Below are 27792 nucleotides of genomic sequence, written 5' to 3' on the forward strand. Positions count from 1 at the left end.
GGCTGCCCAGAGCAGTGGCAGGTCTGTCTGTGCTCCAGAAGGAGATGCCCTCAGTAGAGACCATCTGAGAGCATGGCCTAGTTGCCTTAATTCCACTCCCTTCTGTGTGGAGAATGATTTGGGGACTGCCAAGGTAATATTTCCTGCTGTTTAGGAAACAAAATAGATTGATTGGGCTTTACAAAGCAAGCAAACCAACCAACCTGCAAATAACCCAGCAGCTGGTTAGCCTCTGGGGCTAAGCCACATTTCAGCAGTGGGGTTGTGGAAGTGCTGCCTCTCCCCACAGTTTTTGGTTCCCAGGGGTGACAGGATTGCCAGGATGGCAGTAACAGCCAGAGCTTTGCAGCAGCTCTCTCCCTGCCCTCCTTTTTTGTGCAGCAAAGTCTGTGGAGAAAAGCAGGCTTGGTGCTGGTGGGTTGCCATGGAAAGAACTGCCACGTTGCGCAGAGTTCATACTGGAGTGTTTGGTGGCTGTTTCTTTTTGAGAGAAGAATTTTAACAAACATTATAAAACCAGGTGACAATCTAAATTAATGCAAGCTGGTCACAGAATCAGTGTCTTCTGAAATTATATCATTAAGGGGGGTTTTTTGTTTGTTTTTGTTCCCTCCCTTGGAAGGAGCGCACATGTGTTTTGGCCAACAAATACTGAATATTAGTGTCACGCTGGATTTTGATGACTGGATGGTTGGAGCCTGTTCTGCAGCTCTGAGGAGAGAGCAGGAAGGAGGAGGGTTTGCTAGAGATGGTGGGGGTGAGCATAAGCCCTGGGCGTGCTGCTGCAGGCCTGGTCCTGGCATCCCAGAAACAGGAGGAGAAGAAACCCAAGTTTTAAAAAATTATTAAAAAATATATTTCAACAAATACCCTTCGGTAAGAAACAGTTTTATGGAGCAGTTCTCCTCCTTTTCTGCATTTCTCAAGTATTGCTCAAGCATCATTGTTACAGTTTCTTCATCTGGAGGAGCTATGAAGCAGCCCTCGGGGAAATCCAAGCACCAGGGAGACAGAGAGGCTGATGCCTGCGCTGACTGCGGCTCGCAGCCAGAGCTGGGAATAGCGAGCGCGCTGGGATTAAAACGTGTGGGAGGAGATGGGAGGAGGCAACTGCCAAGTACTTTGTCACACTTAGGTGTTCTGATGGCAAACCCTTCCACTGGTTAGAAATAAATGAATGGGAGATTTAGCCACTTCTTCTCTTGTTGTTTTCCTTGGCATTTTATTCCTCAATATAGTAATCATTTCTCCATGTGAAACACGGATCCTTTTGCGGTTTGGGATTGTAAGGGGTGTTTTGTGCCAAAGCATCTCGGCTATGGATGGTCCAGATCAAACTCAGTTATGAAAGTAGGAACTGGTTTGATCAGCATCCCTTGGTGCTTAAAATGAGAAGTAGAAGAAATTAAACATGTCCTGCTTTGTATCATGGGCTCTGGAAAAGTCTTCAAAGGCATGGATTGTGATTGTGCTAATCTCATTGTATTTACAACTGTGTCAATTCCTACTATTTTTACTATATATCAGGTCTTACTTCCAAAGATCCTTTTTGCTCTTTTCGCTGTATATTTCCAGAAGAATCCCTGGTTCTTTTGAATTGGGATATTAAATAGTTTGTGAATGATTCAGTAATCATTTTCTCTTTGTATTTCTGTAGTGAAATGAAAATGCAGAGACATTTGAATCCTGCTAAATCCCACTTTTTTCCAGCAGCACAGTGGTGGGGCATGCTCATCCTCTGCCCCTCCATCCTATGTTGGCATCCTTTCCCAGAGCTCCAAGGTGCTGGCAGCTCCTGTCCTGGCCTAGGGACCCTCATTTCAAGGGCCAGTTGAGGGAAAGGTGGGACAGGCTGGATTCAGAGCTGCTGCATTGATAAAAAAGTTCTGTATACATGCACACACAGACTGGCAAGTCAAACTCAAACGGAGAAATGTTGCCCAAAGGAATCACATGTTAGATGAGATGAGATCAGTCTGCCAAGTTTCTGGCCTCTTGAAGACAAGAATATACATGGAAATTGGAGACCCTTGTATTCAGGTGGTCTTGTAGTATCTAGGTTGCTAGGAAAAATTGTGTAGAGAGACTGAGGGCAGAGCTCTGGCACCCCCTCAGACCCATCCTTGCAGCAAGTCTGGGTAGAATTCACCAGAATTAAAGGCTCCCAAAAGCAGCAGCCGCTCCCCTGTCTCCACTGGCCTGCAGCACTTGATAGGGGAAGAAGGATTTCGTGCTGGGGAGGGTTTGTGGGTTGCAGTCACTGGGGGAATGTTTCCAACCCAGCCAGGGAAACCCAGCTCTGTGTGACAAGGGGGAAGGATTGCATTGTGCGCTCAACTTCTGGCACGGACAAAGGTCCTTTGTGGCCGTGCCAAATTCTCCCGGCAGCAGAACTGTTACTGTGCACAGAGGGCAGTGGCTCTGCCCTGTGACAAACTGCAGCAGCCACGGGGCTGCAGGGAGGAAGAGGAAGCTCATTTGATCCCACGATCTCCGGGGAAAAATGGCGTTTGTGTGCCTGCCTGATAGGTGCCTATAGGGACACTTAGACTGTTCATACTCACCCGAAACCTCAGCATCCCGTGTGGCAAGACAGGCCTTTTCCCCATAAGTAAGCACAGCTTTGAAAGGCTTTCTAACTCTGGGGGTTTCCTTTGAATTTGGGGGGGTTTCATTAAAAGTTATATTTATAATCAGTGATTTTCCTAAGGAAAATAAATATTTGATTGGGAGTGTATTTGTTGGACGACTGAAGAAATTGGAATAGCGTCACTTGGTGAATAACTTCAAACAGCTTTTGATTTCACATTTCATAGGGTGTAGACATCTGGAACATCAGTGATGCTTCAGCTGGTTTCTCATGGCAGACAAGAATTGGTGTCTTGGTCTTGTCTTAGATGCCTCAAATGCCCAGTAAACTGAGGAAAATGTTATGTAATCTGCAGTGAAGGGAAAGCATGCAAATATTTCAAAAGGATCTTGCTGGACTTGGTACTTATTGTCTCTCAGCCTCTTCTGTGGAACCTGTGGTAGGTTCTCTGTCACACAGTTATATTAGGGTTACACTAAAACAAAGTGTTTCATATGTGTATGAGAAGAAATAATGAAATACACTTTGAAAACAAAGTGCTGAGATAAAACTTGAAGGTAATGAGGGGGAAATTATGTGTAGGGGTGATTTGAGTGGGAATTGCAAGAGGTGAAGTACACCAGATGTAATAAAACCATGGCAAAAAGCACAGGCCCAGCATGTGATTCAAATTACAGAAAGCAGGGTAACTAAGCATCTTTTAGATGGTCACTTTTTCAGCATTTGACCTCAGAGCTGTCTGAGGAGCTGATCAAGGAATAATGTGATTCCTGCTAGGAATGCTCAGCTTGTATCACCAACAAGCAGAAAAAAATTGTGTGCTCTTGACTGAAAATGGTGTGGGTCAAGTCATCCAGGGCCTCCAGAGAGAAGGGAACAGGTGTATTGATGGTGCCCACAGACTCTGTGTGAGATGGGATTGTCACAAGAAGATCTCTATCACATGGGAACCCTCCCTAAAATACTTGTTTTTTTTCCAGAATTTTAGGAAGAAGTGTAAAAGGGAAGAGTTCTTGAACTTTAGGATTCAAGCAGAGGAAGAGCAGGAGGAGTTGGTGTGGTTTGCTAATGATCTGCTTTGCAGCAGCTGCAGAGGAAGGTAGCTTTTCTTTTGTGTAAGGACAGGGGTTTAGCAACCTCAGTTGAGAAGCTTCTCTCTTGCATATGTGCACCTGACCCAATGAGTGATTTCTGAGAGAAGGCAGAAGAGTTCAGACCTTTTATCTTTAGACTTTTGCTTCCTCCCATGAGCCTCCTGGTGAAAGTTGTGGTGGTTTTGTGACTTTGGTGCTTTTTTGCTGGGACCAGAGTACCAGCAGCTTTTGCAGGGGCTGTTAAATATTCTCCACTTGTGAGCTGGGAGGGTAACCTGAATTTACTGGAGATTGGAGCAGTAACCAAAAACCTCGATGCAGTTTCCAGCCCTGCTGAAGACCTTGGGTAAGGCATGACTTTTGCACTCTGATACCCAGTTTTGGTGGCAGCAAGCTGTAAATTGACTTGGCCATTTAGCAAAGCCTCTGCCATGTTCTCTTTGTGCCTTAATTGCCCATTTGAGCAATGGGAATAATAGCAGTGCCTTAACTCACAATCCTGCAGTGAGGACAGGTATCTTAACAGCTGTAAAGCCTTCAGATATTGCACCAGTGGGATCTTCTGATCACCATGGCTCATTAACTATCTAAGGCAGGCTCCTGCATGAGGGGAAAGGACCTAAAAAGGACCTTGTTTTACATGGTGGGTAGTAGTCATGTCACTGCTTTTAGAGAAGAAAAGCCTCTAGATGTGGAACTTATGTTTTTCACCAGGCCACTTTTAAAACAGCCTTTTCTTTAAACAAGCAGAGCACAACAAAAGGTAATGTAGAATGCGACAAGATGAGAGTGAGTGAAAATTACTTACAGCAAGATACTTGCAGTGCCCCTCAGTTGAACCAAATCTGCTCATCACCAGGAAGCTGAGGAGATCAGACTGATGCAAAGCACTCCCTGTGGAAATCTCCCAAGCATCTCACTCCTCTTAACCAGCAGCAGCCAACTTTCCCATGTGCTGCTTTTTGTCTCTGTCTAATAGGAGACTGGGGTCTGGCTATAGGCATGACTAAATTGAGTCAGGTTTGAGAAAGGAAATGTCTTGCTAGAAATATTGGGGTTCATCTGTACCACAGGAGTCTCCTAATAGAGCAAGTCACTGAACTGTGTGAGTTAGGCCAACAGCTGACTCTGTGTGCTTAAAATTGGAGCTGCCCTGAAGTTCCTTGGGCATGAAATTTGTTTGGCATCCCCTGGCTGAGTTTGGAGGTCACTGGGTATTGAGGTCCTGTGGAAAGTTGTGTGGCAGTTTCCAGGAGTGGTCTTGTTTTGAAAGAAGTGTTCTAAACTCCTGCTTATGGAAGTGTTGAGGTGAAACATTTCCATTTCATTGCTGTGCAAGTGTTCAGTGTGGTGGGCTTCAAGACACATCTTTGTACCCCAAACCCAGCTTTCGGGCTTCTTCCTTCAGTAGCATCTGGTACTGAAGCTCAAGAGTTTCCATTCAGGAAATGAGTATTTTTGGTTGTTACCGTTTATGAGCCAGCCTTGATGTTTTAAAAGGCAAAATTTCCATGAACTGAAGCTTTTCCCAGTAGTGCAGAGGTTCAGACTGTGTAAGCAGTGTCAGTGAAGACAACTTGAAGCAATAGCTGTTGAGTTCACCAATGTGTAGGCGAGTGGGGAGGGAAATGGCACAGGAGAGAACAGCAGTGCTTGTGGGCCAGGTAAAACCATCCTGTGGCAGGAGACATTATGCTGCTCTGCTTGTAGTGTGTTATCCTCCAGTCTGTAGGTCTCACTGGGGAATGTGAAGATACACAGAGAAGCCATTGGGGAGGGAGGAAAGAGGTGCAGTGATTCATCAGCTGTACAAATCACAAACCATCTGCCTTTTTCTAATACTTCGTGAGTGAGTCAAACGGGGAGCTGTGCAGCCATAGACACACAGGTTACTAATGTTTTCTGTCAATTAATGAGCTCCTTCCTCTCTCCTGGGAGTTCCATGGACTCTTTCAGTGCTGCAGTTGTGGTGAATGAGGCTGATGGAAAGGCTGCTTGCCATATTGGACAAATAGAGTTGGTCCAAACCTCCCATGGTGTGTGTACTGCTTGTCTCGCTGAGACATGACATGCTGGTGACAGAAGTTTCTTCTCTTTTCTTTTACCCTCAAATTTAAACACTTCTTTAGAAGTGGTCACCAAAACAGTCTTGTGGCCTTAGCCTTCACTCCTTCCCCTCCATTAGGTCCTCTGGGGGCTTTTTCCCATTTTCTGCTGTGGTGTGTGCCGTGTACATGTCAGAGCCAAGATATGCGGGGCTCTAGAGGCTGCTTCTTGAGAAGTGAGAGCTCTTGGAGGGGTTTTTTTTGAGACATTTAGAGCTCATTTCTACCTTGCAGTGCCTTGCAAGAGGGACACCTAGAATGTGCACGTGATTTTTATTTTGTTTTCCCCATTGCAATTCACCTGCAAAAGTGTTTGAGTGCCTTGATAATTTTATTTTGGAAGGAGACGCTCAACTGACTAAAGGCAGGGTGCTGTGGTTCCCAGAGCAGAAGAATTTGAGAAGGGAGCCAAGTAGTGTAAGAAGTACTAAAGCAGGAAAACTTCTGCACTGTTGCTTAAGTTTTGTAAGCAAAGTAAAAAAAATTGAATGTCTTGATTCTGTCACAGCTCATGTTCTTTCTGCTTTGGAAGAATTTAACTTAAGAGTGTCTCTATAGTAACAACAAATCTGGAGAGAAAAAATACGTGATTATATATTAAATATATAGTTACATTGGAAATGTGTACAGCTGTTCCTTGTCTAGGTGGCAGTGTTATGGAATGACAGATGACATGAAGGAGAAAGTGGACCAGATGTTGCTGTTAAGATATTTGACCTAAACAAATAAAAATTATTACTAAAAACTGTTCTAAGCAAAGAATACTTATTTTAACATATCCACCATTTCCCAGAAAAAATACTGCTCTTTAAAGTGTATCTGAAAAGAAGTTAAGCTGAGCATTCTAACAGGATGAACTATTTTTTCTGTATAAAATAAAAGACAGATACATCCAGGGTTTAACCCACTAAGCTGAACAGATAATTTTTACTTTGTGTGTGTGAGTCTCTTGCCCTCCTACCACATCATGCTGGATGAAAACTCAATATGAAAACTTATTTATATCCAGTGACTTTAATTTAGTCCAATGATGAGAACTCAATGAGTTGCACAGACAAGTAATTAAACTTATTAGAATGAATGTTTTTATAGCTTTTCTGTTTCTCTTGTAAGAAGTCTGTTGGGTCTTTATTTCTCTCTTCTGAACATGCAAGTACCCACCCTAGGAGTAAACACTGAACGCACCACTGATTAAAGGAGATCATTTTGACAGGGTACATGACCACTATTTTGGAGTTTGCTGCCCCTGGAAGCCACCAGTGGAGGGTGTTGGACAGAGGCTCAGCTCAGCCCTGCCCCTCTGTGAGTGCTGAGAGCATTTGCTGATGTACCTGACTGTATCTTGCATGGCTTGTTCATGCCTCATCTTGCTTGGAAGAGCTCAGTTTGTATTGCTCCTTCCCAGAGGAGAGAGCAAGGCCTCAGCAGGGCATCCACCATCATCACCATCTGGATTTTGAGTGCACAGTCAGGTGCCACTGGGGTTTGGGGTCCTTCTGTGTCCCTGAGCATCTGTGACTGCAGAGCAGGGCAGCCGCCCAGTCAGGTGTCCAGCAGGACAGGGTGCAGGTGCCTCTGGCAGAAGCACACACTGCAAAGGGAAAAAGCTGTTCCCAGACTGCACCAACTTCACAAACCAGTGGGAGCTGCAGCAACCACAGTTACCCACATGTCCCTTTTTGTGTGCAGGCTGTGGGGTTGCCAGCCCTTTTTCTGGAGGAGAAAGCAGTGGCTGGGAAGGAGAGAAACATGGTTTTTGTCCCCACCTTGGCACTCCGGTGCTCTCCCTCCTGCTCTGGAGTGTGCCCTCCTGGAGAAGGACCATCCCCTTCAAGATGAAGGCCACTGGCTTAGGTGGAATAAGTGACTGTTGCTACAATATAAGTATTTTTTCAGGGCATGAACCAGTTTGTAAAGCGCAGTTTCTAATCATGAGTAGATTTTTTTCAGAAAGCAAAAAAGCTAGTCAGCTCTAATCTAGTTTTTAGCGACTGAATTAAGCCTGCATTTAAAAAAAGGCAGAAAAAGTACAAGCCAGTGATTGCAGATTGGTACTTATAATAGAAAGTTCACAGCATGCAATATTCAGCTTCCCCTTTTCTGGGAAGGGGTTGGCCTCTTGTGTTCATACCACCATTTTCCCCACATCTTTGGCTTAACAGCAGCTTGAATGAGAACATTTTAGTTCAAAGGAACAGCCTGTTAGCAGTGTACTCTGAAATAAGCTTATTGCATGGTGCTGCCACAAAACCTATTCTGGTGATGCCCACAAAGGGGGTTTTTCCCCCACAAAATACCTGTGTTTTTCAGAGTAAGTTTTTCTATCTCTACACAGTGGTCACATCACAGCTGAGCTGTTAATGTTAAGAGGCAGCTTTCATGTGATTAATTTCATCATGCAGTTCTCTGGGATTTTCTACAGCTGTTGATGCCTTTTAAGAACCCTTTCCTTCTACCCTCAGCCCTCTGAAACTTCTGAAACTTCTGACTGTTTAATCTTTGTGTTTTTACAGAGTCTCTCAGTGACTGTGCTGTAGGGGGGTGCAGGGCAGAGGTGGGATCTGCACTGGCTTTGCTTCTGCCCCCATTCGTGTGTTGACATCCAGTTTCACAGGACTTGTTGCTGGGGAAGTCAGGAGTCCCAGAGGCACTTTGGTTTGCTGAACACCTTTGAAAGGTGTGAGTCTCTGATCCTTACAAGAATGAAGAATTATCAACTGCTGCTTTTCTGTAGGAAAATATTAATGGTCACAGCATCCTGTTACAGACATCTGTGTGGGAATTTTTTATAATTAGAAATGTCTACACCAACATATGCAAACTTTCAATTTTATTTTTTCACATCTGCAAAAACGATTACTATAACAGTCTATATACCCCCCCTTTAATTGGGATTTATTCAGCTTACAAAAAACTGTAGAGGTGTTGGAGCTTTACGCTGGTCTGATTTAAATGCTGTTTTAAAAGCTCTGCCCTAATTCACAAAACCTGCCTTTCTTTCTGTGTGGTGGTTTTTGGGTTTGTTTTTTTTTTTTTTTTTTTTTTTGTAAATTGTTACAGTCGTAATCATGCAGGAATTATTTGCCCTGGTTTGCTTCCACTTATTCTTCTGTATGTAATTAAGCAATGTTCTTAAGTGTTTTATCACAGAGGAGAGCAACAGCATGTTTTTTGCTGTGCTTGCTGATGTGCTTTTTGATATTACTGTAGCAGCTGCATGCTGAAAGCAGTTGTAAGGAAGGAGGAACATCACCCCAGGCATGTTTCCTTTTTTTGCACTGTGAAATGTGTATCTCCCCTCTCATCCTTGTGTTTGTACGAGAAAAACGTTGCCACAACTTTAATGAACGGGAGTTCAGCGTCTCTGCTGGGGGAGCAGGATGACAGCTCTGCCCTGTGCTGCTTCTGTTTGCATTGCTGCAGCCTTCCTGGACAAAGAGTAGATGGTCGGGGGAGTTTATGATGCTATCAGGTAATATCAGTCAGTTTCTGCTCTGCTCTGAACTTGAGCATGACTTCTGGGCTCACAGTGTTAAAATCTGAGATACACTGAGGGACACAGCCTTTGCATCCAGGGACCCACAGGCTTGGGAGGTTGTGAGAGGAGATGGCTGAAGATATCCAGGAATGACCAGAGTCACTGGAGAACCTCACAGTGTGGCTGGTCACACGTCCTGCAAGGGTGGCAAATTCTTCAGCTCAGGAAAAAGAATGCAGGTGCTGTCTCTGCCTTAAAAGCAGCCTGCAGTGTTTGCAAGGTGGTGATCAGCAGGTGGACGCTGGCTGGGGGCCAAGGGCAGAGCATGGCATCTGTGTGGAGCTTTGCTGAGATCCACTTACGGTGAAATAAAGTGGGATGGTATTCCAAAAGAACCCAGGGACTGAGCAGTTTGTGCCCAACAAGTGCTTGCTGCTGAGCTCTGTGCTGTGTTCCTTCTCTGTTACTGCTGCTGTGTCCTCAAGCTGGGGAAGGGGCGTGGGAAAGCTCTAAGGAGTTTTTACCTTTGTGATATTAAATGTCATCTTCAAACAAGGGGGGGTGTGGGTGTGAAATCACAAGGGTGTAATTTGCTATTGCTTGTCCTGCGTAGCAGAGAGGATGCTGATTGTGGAGACTGAGCTCCTAAGCAGTAAAAGAAAATGTTTCCACCCTCTTCAAACATCAGCCAGCCCTTGCAAATGAGCACTGTTATATATTTGTGTGCTTATTTGCAGTTATCCTCATGCTGGTGGTTTTCCCACTGTTCATTTTCAAATGAGGCCAGGTGCTGGGAACTCTCTGCCAGCACAGGGTAGAGCAAACAATGCAGCAGGATGAAAAAATAAAGAAAGATTTTATTGGCAAATTACACAAGTGTCCCTAAAGTGTTGGGTTTCTTCTGTTTGTTTGTTTGCTTTTAAAAGTGAGGTTTATCTGTGAAAAGTAAAGATCCATTTGCACTGCCTGGGAGGTTCAACCTCTTTCAGCTTCTGTTTACTTTCCTCCAGCCCTTGGCTGAAAGCAAGGTGCAGCACAAAGCAGTGATAATTCTGATGCGCTTTTTCCTTTCTGCTAAAATTAAAGTTTTCCCTGCTTTTGAATTAGACATACCTTCAGATTTGGCTGTCTTTAGACAGCCTTTTCCAGACTCATTCACGTTTAGTGGTATAAAGGAAAACAAACATCTTTTCCTATCTCCCCCCTGCCCTACCACTTCCCCAGCCACAGCTCACAGGGTTTTAAATGATGCTTTGTGTAACTGAGCTGTGTCCAGGTGCCATGGAAATTTCCTGCTCTGCCACCACCTTGGAGGAGCCTGTGGGAACAGCAGTGCAGAAAAGGAGTTCAGTTTCTACCCAAATATTTGCCTTTTGTTGTGGTGGAAGTAGGGTGTAAAATTTAGCTGTGTGCAAAAGGTAAAGATGCAAGAGAGTGGAAAGATTTCAATATTCAGCAAGAGAAACCTTTTGGATTTGTTTTTATCATCCCTCAGCTTGCACTGTACAGTTACCTTATGCTGATGGAAGGTGGCATTGCTACACAGGCAAGCATTTTCCAGTGCCAGCCAGGCCTAAAAACACTGTTTATTTTTCCTGTGTGATTCTCTGCAGTTCTCCCAGTCTGGGGCCAGGATAGGAAATCTGGCATTTCCTCAGTCATGCACAGAGTTGCCATTAAGATTCCAATTCATTCTCTTGTCAGATGCTCTGTAGCTGTTTTAACAGGGGTTCGATTGATCAGAGGACTCTGGCTGATTTATTTCATTATTTAAACAAATTTCAGAAATTGAATTAAGAGAGGCCCTCACTTGTAAGTGCTGTGACACACTTACAGGGAGATAAGTTTAAAAGAAAGCATTGCCTCTGACTTGTGTGCTCCTGTCCTGGATGGCTTTGCTGAAGCAAAGCAAATTAAAAGTTTTTGTTCCTGCACACAGATTGTTTGTGGTTTGGTTTAAACCTCATTCACAATGACAGATTCTGCTTGGAGCCAAGGAGCCAAACACTTATGTGTTTCACCTGGTTGCCTTTTGCTGCTTTGTGCATTTGTTCATTTAAAAAGAAAACACAAACTATGAGATTTTTTTTTTTCTTTTAACCCCCTGCAGCATGGGGAGACAGGAGATGTGGCTGGTGAGCTGGAGGGATGAGGACTGTCTTCCCTCCCCATGCCCAGTGAGTACACAGGGAGCTCACAAGGCAGCTGCTGACTGCACCCCTCACTCTTGTGGGCACTCCACAGTGGCAGCAGCCTATAAATAGAGGTTATTTATTGTTATATATATATAAATATAGATAGATATATCTAGATATATCTATCTATTTATCTATATATATAGATAAATATATATAGATATATCTATATATATAGATATATTTGTCCACAGTCCTGTCCACAACAAAATAGGAGGAGGGCAGGGCCAGCTTTAAGGATAGAGGTTGTCCTGACCATGGTGCAGCCCTGCATTGAACATCAGATGTAGGTTTTGTCCCTTTGAAGGAATGCTTGTCCTGTGGACAGGGCTCAGGTGGTAAGGTGCAGCTCAGGTGGCCGTCAGGATGTGCCAGGTCCTGAGCCATTGCATTGGAGGAGCTGAAGTGGCATCCTTTATCAGTTTTGTCAGGAGCAACACTGCATATTTAAAGTTGTCTGCTGGGGCTTTGATCTTCTGGCAAGTGGCTCACGTTTGAAAGCTGTGAGATGCTCTTGATGCTTTCTCTAATGTACTGGGATGAGCTGTGGCAGTCCCTGCAAATGTACCCAAGGATGTGGTTTTGATTGGGGGGGTCCAGTCCTCTTTTGGAGCTTTCTCTTGCTTTATCCCAAATGACATCCTTGCTGAGGTCCTGCAGGAGGTACTGCTTGGAGATCCCAATAAACTCTTCTTGCTCAGGTAAGCGTTGAGATTCTCCTTCTCCCCATCATTCAGGGTGTGGGTCAAAGGGACAAATACAGTCTGTAGCTAGTTATGAGTGCCCAAGAATACACATCATAGCCTAAAAGTAATTTGTTTCTTTTATTGGCCTCTAAAAAGAAGCATTTGACTTGCGCTTGATTTCTGTGGTGCGTCATGATTCTCATGTGGCAGAAAAAACTACTCAAAGTGTCGGGTTAGAAAGCCAGCAATTAGACATGCAGAAAACCACTCTAGGAAGAAGGAAGAGAAGAAACAATCTGTGCAATTTTCTGGAAAAACTGTAGCAGACAGAATTTTTCATCTTTCCACACACTTAGATATGTTTAGAAGGGACCTTGGCCCTTCCTTTATATCAGAGCATCCTTGTTTGAGGCCAGTCCTCCTGTCCTCATAAGAGTTGGGAGCTTGGTGCAGCAGAGAGCTTGCTGAGCTTCCAAAGACTGGAGAATTCAAAACATTTAGTCTGACTTTTAAGAAACCTTTGGTTGATTCCAAGCTGTAACCTAGATGTTTCTCCTTCTCCACTCTTTCTCTTCCATCACATTCCTTTATGTTCCTAGCTTTTTCTTCCTGTGGAGGCAGGGGCGAGTTCAGTGAAATATAAATAAGCCTTGCTCTGTCTTTGATGTCCTTTGAATTTTCTTCCTTTTGCTGATACTGCCACATGAATTTTGCACGAGGTCATACATTAAAACAGGAGCAGACCATTAGGTGCAGCTGTGGCCTGGGAGGGAGAGCGAGACTCAGAGGAGCAGCCCAGGAGCCACGGCTCCATCTTCATTACCCTGGCCCAGGACACTGCCTGCACCTCCCTTCCCTCATCTAAGAAAGTCAGTATCACAAATGTTGTGGGATCTACAGGGAAAAGTGAGATGACCTGATCACCTCCACCCTGTTTACAGCACCAGCTGGGCTTACGGAGCCCATTCTGCCTGTCTCTCATCTTTTGGCCTGTTTCAGCCAAATTTGGTATAAGGGAAGAAACTTCAAAGCAAATTAATTTTCTGCAAGCACGGTTGAAAATGGGTGATCAGGAAGATGGGCACTGGGACAGGTGTGCGTTTGTCTCTAGCTTCGGATCTCACCTGCAGTGGGAGACAGCAAGTCACAGATCACAGCCAAAATATCTGTGGAAGGACAATTGTGAGGTGAAGTAGACGGGGAGTTTTGAAGGAATGTGTGGAAATGATAGAGAACATTCAGTGTGATCCAGTTCAATGGTAGATCAGCACAAATGTACAGAAAACCAGGCATCAGTGCTTTCACTCTTCTTCTGTTTGTTTATCATTAAAAGGTAGAAGGAAAAAAAAAAGGAAGCAGATAAGGAAATGTTGGCTCAGAAGCAAATGCTTTGAGGAATGATGGTGACAATGTTGGTGGTCCTAGGTTAGGGGGAAATAGCACTGGGTCACCCTGACCAAGGCAGAGCTATAAGGCTTGGGCAGCCCCATCGCTGTTTCACAGAGCTCAGCGAATGTGCTCAGTTCCCAGGAAAGCAGCTGGAGCTCAAATGCACCCTTGAAAGTCAGCCAGATGCTCTGGTGCTTCACCAAGTGTGCAGGAGCATGCCTGGGAGGTGCAGGGGTGGCAGTGGCTGTGAACACAAAGCACTGTGCGGTTGTGCAGAGGCATCTGTGCCACAGTAAATACGCACGGGATCTTCTCCATGGTGCGTTGGGTGTTTCAGAGCCTGACTTCCACAAGAGCCTCATCTGGCGAGTTTGCGCACGGCGTGTTTCGTGTATGGGGAATTGCTTCCCGCTGGGCTTTGAGTGCGTAGGGCTGGGAGCTGCCAGCCCTGCTCTTATCCCCAGCTGGAGCTGCTTCCTCTGGCCGTGTACGGTTTGAGTTTCCATATGTACAGGAATGGAATGATCTGTGACAGGCAGAGCAGCAGCACTGTGCTCTGGAGACCTGCAGAGTGTTCCTCAGCTGCAAACACGACCGAGAAGCTGGCGGCTGCTTTCACAGGTTCTCTCATGCCAAGGCTCAAGTGAAAGGAGCAGATACAGGGACAGCACTCAGGTGGTTATAAAGTCTCTGCTGATGTGGGATGTGTCCAGATGTGACTGCAGTGATGCTGTATTTTGTTAGATCTTCATGTCTCTGGTTCCGCATGCAGCTTATCATTTACAATCTTCACAATAAGCAAATGTGCATTTGGTTAGACGTGAGATCATGGTTTGGCTTGGAAATGATCTTTAAAGATCATCCAGTCTGTCCCACCTGCAAGAGGTAGGGGTGTCTTCCACTGGATCTCTAGTTCAAATTCTCCATTTAGAACACTTCTGCAGAACTCGGGGCAGGCCTGGCCCCCTCTGCAAATCTCCACTTTCTGTTCTCCTCTGGTTTGTAAACACCAGTGTGTCTCCCACTCAATTCCAAGAACTTCTTGATTGTTAAATCTGAGTTTTCCTGTAGAAGTACAAGACTACTTCAAGACTGTAGAAGTATTATGAAACCAGAGACCATCTGACCAGGAAGAATAACAAATTTGAATCAGTGATATATTTTAAAAAGCATCTTGTCAAATAGGGAATTGACTTTTTTTTTTTAATTAATTAAGCTCTTTTGACAACTAAATTGTTCTTTTTCCCTCCATCCAGTCCTGATGAGTGTGTGTAGATCCTAAAAAAGCTGGTGTAATTTTTCTTTGTGCTTATTCTGACTGATGTTTGCCTTCTATCCTTCAGAAAATACATGTTGCAGAATTCTTGCATTTGGGAACTTTCAAAAGTGCTTCAGCATTAAAAATAAAGCTTTAAAATGTTTTGGTTTGGCTTTTTTAATTCTGCAGGGAGTGACATGCACAAGTTGGGACATTATCAGTGGGGTCACAGAAAGAGACCCTGTTTAAAAGGGATCTGAGGGCTTCCATGGCCTTTGGTAGCTCTTTCTGTCAATGTTGAGTGAGAAGTGGTGTTTTAAGGAAACTTCTCGTCTGGAAAAGACTTGATAGGCCTCCACAAATCTGCTGTAGTTTCCTGCTGCAGTTTCTTTGAGCCCATCTTTTCTCAAAACACAGACCTTTGGAAGTGTTGATTTACATTAACTCTTCTTTCTGCCATTACTTTTACAACCAAGGCAGATCCTATAGCTTTATTTAGAAATCACCCATCATTAGTAACCACAATCATTTAGTAGTCATATTTACAAGGTAAGTGACAGTGGGAAGTAATTAAGTTTAATATAAATCACACTCAATTTCAAATCTGCAGGCTTCAAAATAGTAATTAATAGAATTGCAGCTTCTATAAAAAGATGCAGTATTTATAGGACTATCTTCTTTTCCTAACTAAACACATTGAGTCTAGTGGAGATTAAAATTCCCTGTCTGTTCATCTTATTTGTTCCAGTCATTTTCTTCCTGTGGTGCACTTCATTGCAAATTACCCATGACTTTTTTTCTTTTGGGGAGATTTTTGACTCTTAAAATAATGATGTGGAGGAAGAAGGGTTCAGCAATATTCAAAATATGCCTTGCAAATGCACACACCTTGAGCTGTGGCTTTCTGTTAAATCTTTGTTTTATTGAGCAGTGGCTGACAACATGTGCTTTGTTCCACAGGTGTCATGCAGCTGACAGGTCTGCTGGTGAGGCTGAGGGTCACAGCAAGGGCAGAAATTCTTTAAACACGACACAGTCAAATAATCAGGGAAGTTTGGAGCTGTTTGCAAGATCTACTGAGTTGGTTGCTCACCCTGTCAAAAGAAGCCACCATCTGGGACAAGAGCACACTGCCAGCAGCTGCCATGGCCAGCAAAAGAAAGTCCACAACTCCCTGTATGGTGCGAACTTCTGAAGTCGTGGAGCAGGAAGGTGCCGAGGGCGTAGAGATTCCTAAAGACAAGGGGACTGGTGCATCACAGCAGGACTCCAAAAGAAACTGGCCTTCAGAAAACTCAGTCAAAGACTGTGAAGTGGTGGAGGCAAAGCCCGCAGGTGAAAATCAGTCTAAGAAACCCCAGGGTGGTTATGAGTGTAAGTACTGCCCTTACTCGACACAAAACTTAAATGAATTTACAGAGCACGTTGACACTCAGCATCCAAATGTCATTCTCAACCCCCTGTATGTCTGTGCTGAATGCAACTTCACAACCAAAAAATACGATTCTTTGTCTGACCACAACACAAAATACCACCCGGGAGAGACTAACTTTAAACTGAAATTAATTAAACGCAATAATCAGACTGTTCTAGAGCAGTCTATTGAGGCTGCCACTAACGACGTCACTGTCACAAGCAGTGGGCTGGAAAATGCAGAGTGTGACGATTCGCTTCATGGGGGAATCGGCGCAAATAAAGCGCCCGTGATGAAAATGGGAAAGCCTAAAGGGGAATCCAAGAAGGGATCTAAAAAGCCAGAAGAGGGAGTTACGGAAAACCACGTGGATGGCGCTCTCCCCCGCATCATAACTGAAGCCACTGAAGCTATTGCCTGCATAAATGGAGACCTTCTCCAGGATGTGCTAGCCCATGTTATGCCCTCTGTACAGCTGCCACCAAATATCAACCTTGTCCCCAAGGTCCCGGTCCCTCTGAACAGTACCAAATACAACTCTGCACTGGACACTAACGCGACCATGATCAACTCCTTTAATAAGTTCCCTTACCCAACACAAGCAGAGCTGTCGTGGTTGACGGCAGCATCGAAACATCCCGAAGAACAAATCCGAATCTGGTTCGCTACGCAACGTTTGAAGCATGGTATAAGTTGGTCTCCTGAAGAAGTAGAGGAAGCAAGGAAGAAGATGTTCAATGGTACTATCCAGGCAGTTCCCCAGACCATCACCGTCCTGCCAGCTCCTCTGGCAACTGCAAAAATGCCGCAGCCCATCATCCAGACAGCTCTGCCTTGTCAGATACTGGGCCAGACTGGCCTGGTTCTGACTCCTGTGTCAAATGGTTCAACTGTTTCCTGTTCACCAATTACCCTTGCTGTTGCCCCAAACCAGGGGCAAAAGAGGACAATACAGACTTTATCAAGTGCCCCAGAGGCCAAGCGTCCTCACGTAGTTCAGGTGCCTGAGATTCCTGCCAAGGTGACTGCTGTTCCAGCGACCCCGGCCAGCGAGCGGAAAAAGACCAAGGAGCAGATAGCAGAGCTGAAGGCCAGTTTCATGGCGAGCCAGTTTCCTGATGATGCAGAAGTGTACCGGCTTATAGAGGCAACAGGTCTTTCCAGGAGTGAGATCAAAAAGTGGTTCAGTGACCACAGGTACAGAAGTCAGAGGGGCATTGTGCAAATTCCTGGTGAAGCTTTAGGGAAAGATCAAATAGCACCTTCAGCTGCTCGACATGGCCGGTCATTTCACCCATACACAGATTTTACTCCCCAGAGATTGAAAGAGAAAACTCAAGAGCAGCTTAGGGCCCTTGAGGAGAGTTTCTTAAAATGCTCTTTTCCTACTCAGGGAGAATTGGACAGGCTTCGAGTGGAGACAAAGCTGAGTAGGAGGGACATAGATTCATGGTTCTCTGAGCGAAGGAAGATAAGGGACAGCATGGAGCAAGCTGTCTTGGATTCAATGGGATCATACAGAAAAATTAAGGATCAAGGAACTCCCAATGGTGCAATAAGCCAGGCAGAACTTCTGAGTAGTTCTCAGCTCCCTGGTGCTTTATCTGGGTCCTCCGCCACATTGAAGAAAACACAAGAGCAAATTCATCTATTGAAGAGCACATTTGCAAGGACCCAGTGGCCATCACCCCAGGAGTATGACCAGCTGGCATCTCAGACTGGGCTCACGAGAACTGAAATAGTTCGCTGGTTCAAGGAGAACCGGTCTTCATTAAGAACAGGGTCACTTAAATGGATTGACCAGTACCAGCAGCAGTTTGCTGGTGATGGTCATAACAAGCAAAGCCAGAAAAAGAGCTCGAAACACATTGAGAGTCCAAAGAATGGTAATGAGGTGTCTCGGCAGCATTACCAGGAGCATAAAAAACTGAATGAAGAGAATGGGGGGAAACCAGTGGTGAGAGCAAAAAGAGACTGCGAGCCACTGAAGGACTCTTTGTTGGGGAATCAAGCAGAGGGGGTGGACAGGCTGGAGTGCAGCAACAGCCACGATGGCCACGGCAGTGAGGAGAACGAGGAACCAGCAGAGGTCAGCTGGGTGGAGGTGACAGTGGGCGAGGACGATGCTGCCTCAGACTGTACGGACAGCTGGAGCCAAACGGCCCCCGAGGGCCACACAGAGCTGCCAGACTTAGACTCTGAAAGTATACCTGGAGACAATTCCCACGTATAGACAGGTAATGCTGAGGGTGCCCTGTTTCTCTGAGCCTGCTTTTGATGGGGTGTGCTTCCAGCATTCTGTAGCCCTGCTTCAGTGTAAATCTCTGGAGCCCATCCCTGCCGGATGCTCTGTGCCTGCTGGATGCCTGAACAAAAGGGAGACCTATTCTGCTTGTAAATTAAAGCCAACTGCAGGATAGAGGAGGGGTTAGTGCCATTTGCCTTGTTTTTTGTCTCCTGGCGGGTCAAGTCCTGGATAAGGGAGGTTTTCATACTTTTTTTTTTTTTTTTTTTTTTTTTGCAATAAGTGATTAAACCTTAAAACTTTCTGTCTTTTAACAACCTATATGTACTTTACATAAAACATGCTACCCGAGCCATGTGAAGAAATAGTAATAACACTAGCTGCTGATATCCCCCGTGCTGAGAGATCACTGAATAGAGGCTAGGCCTGTTTTTGCATCTCAGGTCCTTCCTTTGCAGCATCCTGCCATGTTGAAAACAAAAGGTCACTGGGGGAAGGGCCTAGGACACAGATGCCTCTTTATGCAAAAGCGAGAAAAAAAAAAAAAAAAAAGTGGGACTGAAGTGGCTCATGCAAATGTGTTTTCTTCCTCTTGCAAGTGAGAACTCTCTTCAGTCTTGCTTTGTTCTGCTTGCTCTCTCTAGAGGCTTAGGAAATGCCCCAGACTAAGCTGTGTGGGTGTTTAGCAGCTCTTCTTCACAGGATCTTGAATTTAAAAGCAAGCTGCAGGGCTGGCTTTAAGGAGGGGGTGCATTATATGATCTTTCCCAATGCGAAAGGACTTGTTATTTGGAGAGCTGAAACCTGTTTCTGATCACAATTGCACAGGTGTAAATCTGGAACAAGCACTGTCAGTAATTCTTGCATGTTGAATTGAGTTCACTGGAACCTGTAACATTTTGTGCTCAGTATACCTGAATCTGTTTCTCCCAAACTGGAGTTTCCTTAAACCACAACTTTAGAGCTTATCCTACAGAAAACTCAGCGTCCTGCATTAAAAACCATAGTGAGAGAACACCTGTTTGAGAAAATTGGTGATTTTCTGGCATCTAATGAGTAAATTATACTTTAGCATTTCTTTAAAGAAATAAAAATTTAAAAAAATACAAAAGCCAGGACTGATAGAAGTGCCTCCACACTTGTATTTGAGACTTCTACTATTATAGCTACCAGTACTTGGATTGAACTACCTGTTCAGAGGTGCAGTTTTCAGCAGCATGCCCTGCTGGCTAGCACACCCCTTTCTCCATGTGCAGTACTTGTCCCAAAGTCTCCTGGACATTCTCTGAGTTGAAAAAAAAAAAAACCAACCCTGAAGGCTGGTATTATTTTTAACTGTGAATTCTGTTAGCTAATCTTGAGAAATGTTATGACAGCACCTTTATGACAAAGTATCTTACAGATTCAGACTGCATTCAGACTTCTACAGATTGCAAGGCGCTGTCCTCCATTATCCTTGAAAAAGTTGGTAATTAGGGATGTGAGGAACAGGTGTTACCTGTGTGTCAAAGGCAGGGATTAAAGGAAGAAGGATGTGGGAACATCAGCCAGAGGCACACTGGGGTGCCACTGTTGTGCAGCCACATAAGAGGGGAGAGCCAGGATCTGATCTGCCTTTTAAAGTCCAAATGTGTGAGGAATAAATGCACTGTGGGATTCTTTTTCTCCGGGTTGTTACTCCAGAACATTTCCCCCTTCCAGCTACAAATATTGATTCTGAGGAGAGGGAGCAGATCAGGGGGACTCAGAGAGGTGATGGGGGAGGAAGGCAGGAGCAGGGGGAGTTGCCTGAAAAACCTATTTCTTACAAACCTCTTGTGCTATGAAACCAAGATCTGCAGCAGCTCCTTCCACAGCCTGGGTTTGATGCTTGCATTTTTGTGCTTGTGGGCAGTGTCAGGTATGGAGTGAACCTCCTGCCTCTGTGCCCTGGTACAGATGTTGACCATAAAGCTTCAGGGCTCTGGAGGTGCCCAAGTGTTATCAGAGAGGAATAAGAATTTTTATAAGAACTTTGATCTCAGTTAAAGTGTTGCTGAGTGATCATTTTGATGAGGAGCTTTCCGGTGGTTGTGTGTAAAATACAGCTGCTGAGAGAAAAAGTGCACTGGAGCAGGACTTCTGCTGCAGAGAGCGTACAGTAATGGTCAGAGGCCCTTTCATCCTCTGCTCCTTGCCAGTTTCTCAGTGTGCTGCTCTGAGGACTTGAAAAAGTCTTTTTAATTTTCCTATATTCTGCCTGTAAGTCTCAGCTGAGAAATTCAAGCGCCTGCTCTGTGGTGCACACCTGGAGGCATTGCCACACTCGTTGTGACACGAAATTTGGAATCTTAAAACCCCACACTGATGGGACTCTGGGAATAATCTCAGCTATTTTTCCTAAGCTTTCATTGGGCAGGCAATGTTAGAAATTTTCAGCTAAAACTTTGTTGCTTAATTAACAAGGTGTTACCATAAGTGACGTCCAGGGTATGACTCAAAAACAGAGACTTTTGTATGACAGGGAACTTGTTTCTGTCAGTTGTCATAAAAGCTTGATTTTTCCTGAAATGTTCCTCAGGTACCTCATGTAAGAGGTGGACTGAAGAGCTGACAAGGGATTCCTCTTGTCTCTCACTCAGCCACACTTGCTGTGTGAGTCTCTCACTGCTGAGCCATACACCAGGCAGAAGTGTGCTCCTTTCATATTCCTGGTGGTGCTGTTTTCCCAGCTTGATCTAAGTAGTCTAAAATGAATGGTTTTTGATGATTGACCTCCATACCCTTCTTGACTGAATTTGTGTGTGGCTTTTGTAAAACCTCAGCTCTTCCAGACCATCTCAGTCACTCTCTTCTCCAGTATGTAGCTTTAGGAGATTTTGGAACTATTAAAGAGCATTTGTGTTATAGCCTACACAGACCTTATGCCTTAAAAAAAACGAGTTTTTCCAAAACTGATCCATGTTTGGCAGATTCTGCTGCTGCTGCAGCTAGAGGGAATTTCACAAGGGACTGGGCCTCTCTGAGAGCACGATTCATGCCAGGCTCTGCAATGCCATCCCAGGACTAAGAAGAGGCTCTGTTACTAAGTCTGTATCTGGAGCTTTTGGCAAAATTGGATTTGTTCCATGGAGCAGGTCAGCTTTCTTGAACAGTGAGGCTGGGAGATCTGTCCCCACAGGGTACCAGGCCTTCCAGATGTTGAGTGGGTGCTGTAGGGTGCACTAAAGCCATCTCTGGAAGTGTTCTGAGACTGTTATGAAGCTTTGTGTCCCTCTTGTAGTGGGGCCCAACTGCTCTGTCAAGAGAGTGCTGTAGCTCCCTTTCCATCAGTAGAGAGGTTCCTGCCTTCCCTCAGCACAGGTCAGAATTGGGTCCCTTGTCCTCCTTTGCAAAACTGACAAACAGAAACTGGTTCTGAATTAAACTCAGCAAACTACAGCTCAGACAGGAGAGCAGGACCAGAGCATGCCAGAGTGTTTGGCAGCTTCTGCAGGCTTCCTTTAGTGTTGTCTCCCTGTGGGGTTTTCCCAAGATCAGAGCTTTTGTTTTTTCTCAGAATGATCTGCTTTGTCTCCCCATCACCACCTTTCCCCAGTAAACTGTCTTTTTTTTTGGAGTTATTTCATGACCTCCTTTTTTAAGCATGAACCCTGCAAGATGTAGGCACCAAAGCCTGTGGCTCATGGTGGGAACGAGGTAGCTGAACACCCCAGCTCTTGATGGCTGTAACCACTGCTCTGTGGAGATTTGCTAAAGTCAAACCATGTGTGAAGGTTGTACTGTAGGAAAAAAAAAAAAAAAAGCTGAAGGCAGTCATCCATTTCATCTGCTGAATGCATGATACTGAACATCAGAGGTAGGCTGGGTCCTCCTGGCATCTCCAGCCCCTTCTGCACTGTTGCAGGAGCTGACATAACTTGCTTGCCAGTGCATTCCTCAGTGTCCAAAACCACCGATAGTGAACAGCACTGGGTTTCTCACTTTCTGCCCAAATTCTCACTTTCCTTGAGGCTTAGGGTTTCATGTAGAAAGCTCACAGTAGAGCCTGCTACTGGTGCTGGGCTCCAAGTCAGCATCCTGAAGTAACTCAGTATGGGATTGACCAGTGCAGTATTCAGGTCACCCCAAAACTTTTGAGGTTTTTGCAGTATTCAGGTCACCCCAAAACTTTTGAGGGAATGAAGCTGAAGTAGGGAGGACATGCTTTTTCCCCTGAAATGAGTTAGGTGCATTAGAAACTCAAGCTCGAATATAATGAAAGATTGCAGAGGAAGAAACAAAACCCCGTGCAGCGATTAAAATTTTCCAGTGAGTCAGGATGAACAGGGGCCTGTGTGGGAAGGTCTCAAGGGTGGGGGGACACTTTTCCCCTTGATGTTGGTGCAAGCCTATGGCCTTTCCCTGGCCTTGACTGCATTGCAGATGCCAGATAGAGCCCACTGCTTTTGTGGGAAGGAACAGACCAGACAGCAACATCCGTAAGAGGCACGAAATAACGAGTCAGCTCAGGTTTCAGTGAGCACTGCTGCAGGGTGGGTGAAGAGGATGTTTGCACGTTCACACCTCAGTGTGGAAAAAACTGAGCATAATCCCTGTCATCGAGCCCTTGCTTTTTGCTGGGAACTGGGGATATGTGTGAAGTGGTGGCTGTTTGAAGGTTGGGTTTTGAGGGGTCATCTTTTACTCTTTGGTCCAATTGTGCAGCCTTTATGTAGGTACAGGAGTGATAGCAGAACCAGGAAGCTGCTCTGCAGAGCACAGGCACATCCAACTTTTTCCATTGTCTTTTAGTTTGCATAATTTTCTAAAATCATGTAAATCAGGAAGTGTTACGAGGGGATTTACTGGGGGAGAAAGACCTGAAGTCTTCTTGGTTTTAGCACTGTCTGCCCTGTGGTTGCAAAGCAGTTGCCCCAAACACGTGCCAGCATCATTTGGAGTCAGTGTGAGAATCTGCCTGAGCCAAGGCTGGACCATATATCCCTGTTAGAAGTCTCTAGGGGGTTATTAGCTGGGTGTTACATGCAGCAAAAATGCAGCACCCTACCAGATGAGGCTGTGATAAGGATAGGCCTCAGGGTACAGTTAACACAGAACAGTGTTACCATATGTGCAGGGATGTAAACCAGGTCTCATCATAGTTAACAGCTCAAACAGTTCGTAGTGCCTTAAAAAATAATATGCTGCTGTTGTAATTTTTGCAGGGGTTCTCCTCAGCTGCACTGTCCTGATGTTGAAGGGGAAATGCTCTCTGAAAATAGAAGAAAACTCTATTTTCCTGTCTGGGTGAGAGAGTGTGTTGTGACTCCAAGTCTCAAACCGTGCTTGTGGAGGCACAATGAGAAGAAATACTCTCGTGGAGCATCACCATGGAATTGTTGATAGTGCCAAAGTCCTACTACTGCATTACAGAAGAGAAGAAAGAAAGAGGAAAGGGTCCTTGTACATAGTTTTCTCTTAGTTTCTCTCCCACCCACTTTCCTGCCCAGCCTCTTCCTCTACTGGAACAGATTTGTACAACATAAACATTTTGTTAATTTTTGTAATAGGTGCAAGTTATTCTTGCATATAATGCAGTTGAGAAATTTTGGGTTTGGGGTTGGTTGGGGGGAGGGAAGTGTTTTTTGTGGAGGAGGGAGATTTTTTTTTTCCTGAAGTGTTTTAAAAACGAGTTGCAATCTTTTGGAGTTGTCTTGGTGCAGATCAACACCTGAGCCCAGATCCCCACTCCAGTTTACATTTCAGACCAGTTAAACGTGTTCTGGAGAAGTGGGGTTTGTCTTTTTGTTTGTTTTTTTTTCTTGTTTTTTTGACTTTTTTGTTTTGTTCTATGGCCACCTGCTACTGATTGAAATATTTAAATCTCTGCTTTTCCATGCTCCTACGAGGCAAGTCTTCTCCAGCTCCCGTACTTCACTTTTCACCAGCCAGCCCCATCTGTGGGTCTCTGAAGATTTGGCTAGAATGCCTTTTTTTGATTGTTGGTTTGGTTTTGGGGGTTTTTTTAGCACTTTTTGTTTAAACATGCATTACAACTCCCAGAGGAGTTGGAATGAGGAAATGAAGATGCTTCATAATCCAAATTTATTTGTGTTTCTTTGGCTGGTACAGTGATGGACACCACAACCAGCAGCTGCCCTCCAGCTTTAGACGTTGTAGCGCACAACAGAAGTTTCTTATTAACCCTTGCCACTAAATTTTTAGATCACTCTTAGGTTCCTGACTGCACTTTTTTTCAAATACTGCTAATTTGGATTTGTGTGGGGATGTTTGTCTGTGCATGTGTGAGGAGGGAGTAGAGGGGAGCAGGAGCCTGAGTGCAAGAGCTGTCCAGTGTGTTCCTCTGACGAGCTGGGGATGGAAAACTTGCCCACCTTTCAGTACGCTGCACAAATAGGATGTAGGGAGTTTGAATAAATCCAACTTTTCTAACTTGTTGCTCATTTGTTGTAACTCAATAAAACAAAGGCTAAAAATTTTGGTAACTTTTTTCTCAACTCTTTTGTTTTACTCTAAAATAAATAAATAAAACCCAAGAAAACCAAACCCTACCCAACCTCAGCCCAAACTTTGTGCACAGGAGTTTGATGTCTTTAGAGCTGCAATGAGGGTTTTACTGGTTTTGCAGTATTTGGCAAATACTGACTCTATTAAAGTGAACTCCATGAATACTAATGTTTATTCCCCCTTGTCAGTGAGCTGTTTCCTGCAAGAAGGATGCAGACAGTGCCTGGGAATGAGCCTTTGGGGAACACCTTTTATTTTGATTGCAGATTCACAAACTGAATGGATGAATGAAACCACCCCTGTGATTCACCCATATGTAGTTATTTTTATTAACCATCAGCACAACATATAACTGTAGAGGGAGGTTTGCAGTGGGTGGCAACAAGTGAATTCCCTTGCAGTAAAGTTGTCTGGTTCGTTGCTGAACAGGAGTGACTGGATGGGACGGCACTTTGTTCGCTGCATTTGTGTGCAGAAGGTGGGGAAGTGACATCGGCTGCTCCCTGGACAAAGGCTGCCAGACAGGGAGCACGCACATGTCCCATCACACACAGCTCGGGTGTTCAGCTGCAGGGTGGAGGCAGATGCCTGTGCAGTCCTGGATGCACAGATCGGGTGACCGAAAAGAAAATGCATCTGAAGATGCTTGTCCAGAACTCCGAAGCTGTAACTGAAACTAATTGCCACTGTTCTTTCCATTGCTTGTATGAAAGGATGGTAATAGTTTAATTGCCCTTATGAAGGTTTTAACAGCCACTTGATGGCTTAGTATTGCAGTTTGCTTCTCTCCTGTCTGACATGTGTTGTACATCTGTGTGTTTGGAGCACTGACCTACTTAACTAGCAGTGCTCCTAGGGAGCTTAGGAAGAACAAGACCCACCTGGGTTTTTCTGTAGTTGTACATCCCAGATACAGTGGATGAGGGCACAGGACTGGGGCTCTTTGAGATCTCTGCAATTCAAATAAAACAATAGCAGTGGCCCTGCAGTCTGTCATCACACAGATAATATGTCTGAGGCTGTCCCCCAGCAAAGAGACTGGCCAGGGACTGGCACAGCCGTGGCCAGCGTGGGCAGCCTGGTGGCACTGAGGGGCTTTGTGCAGGCAGGTCGTGGTGTGGTACCAGACCTTCACCCAGCAGAGCCGAGCCCAGGACCCCTTTTGGCTGAGCTTAAAGCAGCCCAGGTGCCCCCAGAGGCTGCTTCAGTGGCTGTGGAGCCGGGCAGTGGAAGCAGGCTTTGTGTTTAATTAACACAGCCACAGTGACTGTGTTTCTAGGAGAGTGCCAGCAGCAAGGGACAAAGGGGACATTATTTGTGCACAGCGGCCATTAGGGACAGGGCCTTGGGCTTTCGTGTCACACCATGAAAACGCTGCTGCCACCGAGCTTGCTCGCACAGCCCTGCAGCCCCAGAGCTGCTGCTGGCACCACGGCCAGCAGGGCCTGTCCTGCAGAGCCCTGCAACGAGGGGACAGCTCGGGGCAGCCTTTCCTGGGCAGGGTCCCCCAGCAGCAGCAGCCCCTGGTGCTCAGGTGTTGATTGATGCCTTCCACAATGCACTTTAACCTCAGTGTTGAAGTTTCTAATCAGAAGAAACCTAGTTAAACACAAAATGAAAATAAATCAGATTTTTAAACTTGTACAAGATCAAAATGAGGCTTATAGAAAAATCTGTCACTGGGAAGTCAGTAAGAACTTGATTTAGGTGGCCTCTACTTTTTTAATTTTGTCTGATTTTTGCTGACAAGGATTTTCATTGTATACACACATTACTTCTGCTCAGTCCATAAGATGCTGGGAAGCTCTGTGCTGGTGTTAGAGATCTGTGGGCTCCAAGTACATAATAACACACAGTTTAGACATGCCAGAAGCCTTATTAAAAGGGAATAGTGAGAGACCACTCAGACAACACAGAAGGGCATCACAGAATGGTTTGGATCACAAGAAACAATTAAAGATCATCTCATTCATCACCACTGCACTGAGCAGGGACATCTTTCAATAGACCAGGTGGCTCAAAGGCCCATTTAACCAAGCCTTGGGAACTTCTGGAGCAGCAACTTAAGCAACTATCAACTCCCTGCAGTCTAAATTATTCAGTTCAGTTTTCTCAAATACTAATTTTTTTAAGGAAGAAGAAGAAAATAAAATTAAAAAAAAAAAGCTCTTCACTTTTCAATCACAATTTTGCAGTAGCATAATTTCTTACCTCAAATCTCCAATTCTGACCTTTGGGAATTTGATTTAAAGTGTCACTCTGAAATTCAGCCAGTGAATGGGGCAAGAAACCTGCACCTGCAGGGTGAAACTCAGCAGTTGCAGGGATCACTCTAGGAAGGAGTGTCCCAGCACCATGTGGACCAGTACAAACTGGAAGGAAAGTGCTGGGTTATACAAGAAATCTGAGTGATTATGAGCATAATGATAATTATGTGATGATATCCTAGAGAAATACACACACAGGTAAAAGGCAACCAAGATAAGTAATATTTATGCATTATATTTGCCATCAGCAGAAATTTAACCACTTAAACATTCTTCATCTTTTTGTAGCCCTCAGATATTCTTAGGTAACAAAAGGATGCATCCTGAAATCTTACTGGTTTACAGAAGGAGGAAAAGAATAAATTTCAGAAGTACATAACATTGTAGGAAGTCCATTTGGCATCCTGTTAGCAAGGAAAGAGCACACCAGTGATGGACAGGAACTATTTAATGCCTGCTGGGTAAAAGGAGAAACCTGAGCAGGAAATCCTCTGCTAGACTAATGGAAAGCAGCTATGAATGGGACCTGTGGCTCTAGAGCATAACTACAAAAATATTCATAATACAGCAGGAAAAGTGAAA

The 27792-nt window shown here is 44.8% G+C and overlaps 1 protein-coding gene across 2 annotated transcripts in view; it reads left to right on the top strand.

The window, feature by feature from the left end:
• Positions 1 to 27060, top strand: part of ZHX2 (zinc fingers and homeoboxes 2) — a 76062-nt gene extending 49002 nt beyond the window's left edge. For both annotated transcript variants that reach the window (XM_038129739.1, XM_038129738.1), the window contains exons 3-4: positions 15756 to 18446; positions 23641 to 27060. In XM_038129739.1, coding sequence (XP_037985667.1) covers positions 15941 to 18442 — 2502 coding nt within the window. In that variant the 5' untranslated portion in view covers positions 15756 to 15940 and the 3' untranslated portion in view covers positions 18443 to 18446; positions 23641 to 27060. The remainder of the gene's footprint in view (positions 1 to 15755; positions 18447 to 23640) is intronic.
• Positions 27061 to 27792: the final 732 nt, after the last annotated feature.

The sequence above is a fragment of the Motacilla alba genome, chromosome 2 (assembly GCF_015832195.1).
Source record: "Motacilla alba alba isolate MOTALB_02 chromosome 2, Motacilla_alba_V1.0_pri, whole genome shotgun sequence".
Taxonomy (NCBI): Eukaryota; Metazoa; Chordata; class Aves; order Passeriformes; family Motacillidae; genus Motacilla; species Motacilla alba.